This window comes from Pavona decussata, unplaced genomic scaffold, assembly GCF_977016875.1.
Source record: "Pavona decussata unplaced genomic scaffold, jaPavDecu1.1 SCAFFOLD_317, whole genome shotgun sequence".
NCBI classification, from domain to species: Eukaryota; Metazoa; Cnidaria; class Anthozoa; order Scleractinia; family Agariciidae; genus Pavona; species Pavona decussata.
The window spans coordinates 240,375-247,500 of record NW_028145708.1 but is presented as its reverse complement, the minus strand read 5'-3'; the positions used below and the strand labels follow the sequence as shown (position 1 = coordinate 247,500).

General features: G+C 39.6%; 1 protein-coding gene across 1 annotated transcript in view; it reads left to right on the top strand.

The window, feature by feature from the left end:
* Positions 1–6,505, top strand: part of LOC146454046 (tolloid-like protein 2) — an 82,694-nt gene extending 76,189 nt beyond the window's left edge. The window contains exons 5-7 of the mRNA XM_085095908.1: positions 3,033–3,205; positions 4,545–4,701; positions 6,166–6,505. Of these exons, the coding sequence (XP_084952034.1) occupies positions 3,033–3,205; positions 4,545–4,701; positions 6,166–6,412 (577 nt within the window). The 3' untranslated portion in view covers positions 6,413–6,505. The remainder of the gene's footprint in view (positions 1–3,032; positions 3,206–4,544; positions 4,702–6,165) is intronic.
* Positions 6,506–7,126: the final 621 nt, after the last annotated feature.

Genomic DNA, 7,126 nt, shown 5'->3' with positions numbered 1-7,126 from the left:
CAAATGTCAGGAATTTTACGCTGAGATTGTTTCCTACAGCTCAGTCCCATAAAGGCGAGAATTTACATTTCGTTATTGACCTGAAAAATTTTAACTGGCCCCATTCACGATTACATTAATGTGAATTTCCAAAGCCTACCAATAAACGGGACTAAATGTAATAAGTACCCTCTTCCTAGTCACATCGTTGATAGCAACCAGCAATCACAAGCTTCTGCATCAGAAACATTCTAAAGCAGGATATTTTCACCAACAGTCGTTCCATGCTGGCCATTTTGACTCCAGGAATAAAAACCCTTTTTACCAAGAGAGAGCTTGGGAACTTGAACACTGAAAAACAAGTCAGCTCTTTGTACTGCTTTATCTGAGTAATAAATAAAACATATTGTGTAGTCACAGCTACTGCTGCAGAAAGGAAAAGAATGAAGAGGAGATCGAGGAGAAAAACAGATAATATGGTAAAATGACATGATGAGGACGCAGGAATACAAATCGTTGCCGTATACTGAAGCTTTGAGGTCGCAGCCCGCGCCCCTTTTTGTCCATTTCCGTTCTTCTCCCCATTTCCGACTTTCGCTACTTTCTTGCGTGAAGGAGCCGCTGCGGAGGAGAAAGAAGAAACCCTGCAGACACTTAAACAATGGCTCGCTGATGATGCGATTCCACCTCGGAAACGTATCACTTTTCAAAATTTATAGCATTGAAAAACGTGTTTCATTACCCATAAAATTCAGTCGTAACCAACTGTCTACCACGTAGTCCGATGTTACACCAGTGTTTCTTCTCGGGGAAAAACGAAAATCTTTCGAGCGCAATTTGCGCGCGCAATGCAGATTCAGTTAATGACGCTATTAAGCGCGCGCTAGGGTTGTAGTGAGGAAAAAAGGGCGTCGGTAAAGCGATATCCCTCAATCTTATATCAAATGGGTCACAAAGTTGAGTTTTGTTCTTAGAATAACTCATTCGTTTGTGAACCCGGTTTTTATCGACGAACAAAGAAAGTGAGTTCTTGAAGAGCTAAGCTTTTTGCATACGTTTCATCTTTGCTGTCAAAACGTCAATTATAAGCCACGTATGCGCACTTGATCAACAAATTATGACTCGTTTCAGTGGAATTTACTGTTTTCTAACGAACTGCTGGTTAGAATTTCGTGAAATTTGACAAAACAGTAGTGCTCTAAAGCATAACGTGCCCACAAACAAAAACCCCAAATCTGACAAAATATCTTAAAAAAAAAAAAAACATTAAAATGCAAAAACAAAACTTACAGGAGATCAAAATTACGTAGTTTGCAAATAACGTTTACGAACAGCTATATACTAGAAAACTGTGCTCGGCCACCATAAACCACACAAACGCTCAAACAAAGATTTAAAGAAATATACTTGCGTGGCTCCAAGTGATTGTCAAGTGTTAGTTGCTCGACTTCTTCCAACGTGCATGTGTTCTTTTATCCGCGTTGTTGTTTTGTTTATGTTGCTTTTCTCACCGCTCGTACGAAGATCATTTGGTGTAATGGTACGACTTCTTGAAAAAATAAAGATGATGCTGCTGCTGCTGCAGCTGATGATGATGATGATGACGATGATGATGACGATGGTGATGACGATGGTGATGATGATGATGATGATGATGATGATGATGATGATGATGACGATGATGATGATGATGATGATGATAGTGGTGGTGGTGGTGGTAGCTATGGTGAAATGGACTACACTGGGTCTGCTGCATATCACATCGATTCCCGGGATCATGTCTTTTATGGGTTGAAATTATGGATCGGGGCATTAACCGGGCAGTTAAAGTCCTAGTCAGGAAATAAGAGAAAGAAACAAATTTTTGACCTCGGCGGGAATCAAACCCACGCCCTCTGGATTTGATCAACTGTTGTTGTACCGACTGAGCTACGAGACCACACAGGAACAAGTCGCCCAATTGTGGTGGTAATTGCAGGAATTTGAATGTGAAGGGGACAATGAATGTTGTGCCGCTTGCAATAATGACACGAATGATTATCAGAGAATTAACTCTGCAGTGTTTGTTCCACTGCATAAACGAACCCATGAAATTCGAACAGAGCGCTAACCCTAAGAAAGTGGGCGACCACACTAAGAAGAGAAAATAACTTCGCCTTAAGCGATAAACGAAACCACGACCTCCAATTGTGGGCTGAGTTTACTGTTGGTTGTCGTCCTTACTCGAAGAGGTTTTTCACCGGATACTTCGGTTTTCCCCTACCCTTAATAAAACAACATTTACGGATCACAATAGGACCTTGCATAAGTTGATAACATGGTTGGATACCACTTAGCAACACCCTTCTGGGTAACAAGCAATCCAAGCATCGTTCCGCGTAACAAAGCTTCCGGTGGGATGGAGATGGCTTTTATGTGATGATTTATCCATCTAAAAGGGTTACCCGTACAATATTTTTTTTCTTTCTTTTTAACATGGCAATGCCATTTCAATGGGCTGTGTCTTCTGAGCTAGCAAAAGCACAGGTACCCAAGCTTTGTGAGCGTTTATAGGACCTTTGTTTGACCTTTATAACGTCACGTTGTAATTGGAGTGTCACGATTAATGTACGTTACGCAATGGTGTAGATTATAAGGGTTTTATGGGAATTTACAAACGTGTTTGGGGTCCAAACTAAAGAGCATGAATTGAACAAAAAATGCCTGACCTTGTCTCCTTAATACCTTGTCAGTTTTTTGTGTGGTGTATTTTGGTCATTTCAGCACGATTCAAGTGGGTTTTAGGTTCGCTGTTTCCTCTCGCTAGAGTCTTATAAACGCTCATAAAGCTTGGGTGACTTGTGGCACAAGTCGACAGGAATTGTTGCGTAAAACGTCGCGAAAAAAGAAGAAAAACCGCAGTGAAATCATTTGTCGCTTTCCAGTTCACCGAATTGAACTTTGGTGGAACAGTTAGTCGATGATTTGTATAGTACAAAAAGAACAGTGGCATTATGAATGACGTTGAAGTGTTGGTGAGCGTTTCACAAAAGGCATATTTAATTTTCTTGCAGTTATGACTATTTGAAGATAGCAGATGAAAACAGCACTGAAGTTGGTAAATACTGTGGACTGCAGTCTAGGAAAGAAGTCTTTCTGATTGGAACAAAAGCGGTGTTAACGTTCCATACGGATGATTCTCTTTCAGAGAATGGATTCAGAATAGTCTTCACTTTTGTTCAACTTGGTAAGTGCAGTGAAACGGATTAACAAATTTCAAAGATGGATCGAATTAAACAGTCAGGTATAAACATAAAAACAATAATGCGGGAGAGTTCGCTGAAAATACTACAATCTCTCAGTGGTAAGATCATCCTAGCAGATGAGCAACCTGTCTTCTGGGGCGTGGTGTTGGCGGAGGCGGAATCCCCCCTTCCCCTCCATAACTTCAAACGTATAAAAGCTATATGACTATGGTAGTCCGAGGATGCTTCCATCGAGGTTCACAGCGGGAAGTGATGACGCCAAATGAGAACAGAATTACGTCACAATTCCAAAATGGCGTTCATCTTCGATTTCTGGATTTCCAAAACACCTCACAAAAACACCAGTACTGACGAGGAGTAATCAATCAAAATCAAACGAAGTATACATAAATGATATAAGACCATATAATTTACTGTAAGAAATTTAAAATTTAGTTAGTGTACATAAAAAGCAAGCACCTTCCAATTTTGGAGAAAGCTGACAGTCAAAATATGTTGTTATGGTAACATCAAAGTCACTGAACGCTGAGCAACCATACAAAATTGAATTTCGACCGAAAAAAATTAGGAACTTGCGTGTGGTGTTTTCAAAGTCGATACGAGCAGAATTAGCCCACAACCCGTTCCACTCCCCCGTACATGGTCTACACAGCCGGTTTTAATTTTTTTTCACATGCTGAAATTCCGTAACCCCCAGTTATTAGAAGAAGTTAGATTTATACACTCTTACAAAAGCTCTATTTTACTCAGTAATATAATGCGCCGATCAATTCGAACCTTCAGCATTTTACCCCGGGCATTAGATCGTGTATCGTGCCCGGGGAAAGGGGAATTTGATTGGGTTGGGGAATTTGAACTTGATTTTTCTTTTGGTCGAGAATTTGATGAGTTTTTTTTTTTTTTCTGTTGATGACAGCATGCGCCTTTGTGAGCAAATGGCTCACTCGAAACGGCTTTAAAAGAAACACTTCTGGAGGTGTTTTTAATATTTCTCTGTCTGCAAAGCAGGAATAGTGATTAATTGAAACTGAAAATTTGTCCTCGAGGAGATTCCTTAGAACACCTAAAAGTAGGGCATTTGAATGGCTTTTAGCCCTGGAAGAGAGATATTTGAACAACCTATTCTCAACAAAAAAAAAAACTTCAAATACACGGTGGGTGTTCCGGGGAGATCTTGCCGTTTCCAGTTGATCGGTGCATAAGTTTAATAATGTATTCCTTCCCAATAATCAAAGTGTTGTACCCGTTTTATGTAACGTGTGTGTAGTGAAAAATAATAACAATGAATTTTAACGAGGAAGTCTCAATTTGTTTTATCAGGATGTGGTTCAATGATAAACAAGACCCTTGAAAGCCCCGGATATCCTAACAACTATCCTAACAAAATGGACTGCGCCGATAGAGTTTTTATTCCACATGGCAAGGCGCTGAAAATTTACTTTCAACTGTTCAAATTGGAGCTGAGTTCTTCTTGTGGGTAAGTGAAACGAAGAAAAGGATTAAAAAAATAACAAAATTAAGTGACAAATTATTTGCAATATTCAGTTTGTTTTAACAGGCTTCAAAAAAGAACTTCCTAGGGAATGTGGAACCTCGTTTGCTTTGTGAGCCTTGCGACAATGTCCTGCCCGGAGGAATTTTTTTTTTTTTTTGTTAATCGGTCCTTCTCCACGTGAATGATATGATAATTTTCGATCCTGTTTATTTATCAGTTATATTTTTGTGAGCGAAAATAAGGGGGCAGAGAGGGAGACACCCGATCTAGCCCTTGGGATACGAGAAATTCTCTCAATTTATATTTATAATTTCCGTAAACAGAAGTGTTTTTGTCTTGAGGTCCTCAAACATGAGAGGGTGATCAAATGATACCAGTACCTTGAGCAAAATTCAAACTGTAGTTTGTGTAAACAAGCATTTCGCTGCAACGTTTACGCAAATAAATAATGAACTAAAAAAAAATAATAATTAACCCGCACGGGGTGTGGTGGGGTCAAAATAGAATATAATACAGGCTAAGTTCTCAGGGCAATTACAAATGGAATTCATATATTCACGTATGTGAACATGAGCATCAGAAAGTCATGAGATCTGATTACGCGTCCGATGAAAATCTATTACAAAACCAGAAGCTGACGATTGTCGCAAGATATCATGAATCTTGGCATTTAACCACCTTCCTTTACTTGAATCAGCAAATTCTATTAACCTGGTGAATTTATTTATGACCCGAATTATCGTCAAGTTTTACTCCTCTACGCCCCGTATAGTTTTCTTGCGCAAAACGGTGGACCGAAAGTAAACATTTGAGCAGTACGGCAAGGGGAGCAGAAATCGTGTTACCTGACATCTCAAAACGTAGAGGGGCATACACAAAGGCGACATAATTTGCAATGAGTGATTTTCCAAACAGACTTCTCTTGTTTTCGCTCGTTTGGAATCACATCCAGAAACGTTTTTTCCGCCATCCCATTTGGAAAAATTGGGGAGTCGATCTAGGTTGTGCGACCAGTATTTGAGTCTCTTGCGAGCTTCCAAGAACGAATCGTTCGGTCTTTTCATACTGCATAATACATCTAATGTTTAGCGTGTATATTTGGCTACAATGACACCAAGAGTGAGTTATAGGGTTCGGTTTCCATGGTGATGATGGCATCAGATTCGCTTTAAAGCCATTCCAAGGATGTAACAAATCTCTCGGCTGCGAACAATCCTCGCCGTTTTAACGAAGTCCAAAGACTGATCGATGCAGCTTGTAAAATCTCATAATCTGTCCGAACTCTGGAAGGATTATTAAATAGTATATTAACTGGCGATTTGAACGGCTAAAAAGGACAAAGGGTTTATGATTCTTTAAATTGATTTACTTTCATTAAAGAAACGTTTTAACTTTATAGTGTTGATGAAACACTTTCACTAACTTTATACTTAAATTATCTTGCAGGTCGGATTATTTCAAAATAATAGATGACAATAACGTGCTTGTCGACAAATACTGTGGGAATCAGTCTGGAAAAGAAGTCTTTGTATTTGGAAAATACGCGCTGATAACATTCCACTCTGATTCTTCCACTCAAGAAAGAGGATTTCGGATGTTCTTCACTTTTATTCAACTTAGTAAGTTTAATGGGACAGCTAGACAAACGTCAAAGATCGCAGATATCCTCATTTTCATTTACGTAAAAGAGTGATATTGAGAGCGAGACATGGTGATCCCAGTGGAGGCATCATGCTAGAAGTTGGAGCAAATTTGTATTTTGTTTCCAAGCAGGAGGATCCTTAAAATTATAATACCTTTTTTCTAATTTGGAAATTGAAGCGTTGGCCGATTTGTTTTCCAATTCCATCTGGATTATTATCAAGCACTTTGTCATGAGCCTCTGGCTCAGAATATTGGGTAAGCACTTCTCGTGTTATTCCTCGCGAAGCGAGGGCCGAAGGCCCGAGCGTAGCGAGGTTAATAAATTTGTCGGGCCGAGCCGGCCCGAGCGGAGCTAAGCCGCGCGAATTCGAGCGAAAAATATATTTATATATGTCTATATATGTTTATATCTTTGAAGGTGTCCGCACAATGACGTCAGACTGTCTGGCGTTGTCTGGAGCAAAATTTGCATACATCGGAAAAAAATATGCGTGCATGATCAAATTTCAACTGCAATGTTCATCAATATTCACTGGATACAGAACTATCTCTCCAGAATCTTTTCCCTTTCTTTTAGAAATCTTTTTTGTGAAAGAGAGCATTAAAGAAATTACACGTTTTGTGGCCGCGGTAAATAATTTTCCGTGGGAAATAAATTCATCGAACACGACAGCGCTGCACGCCCGTTGTACATTACGTCGCGACAGAAATAGATTTTCAACCGCAAACTAGCCCGTGGAACTACGAAAACACTATGCTCATC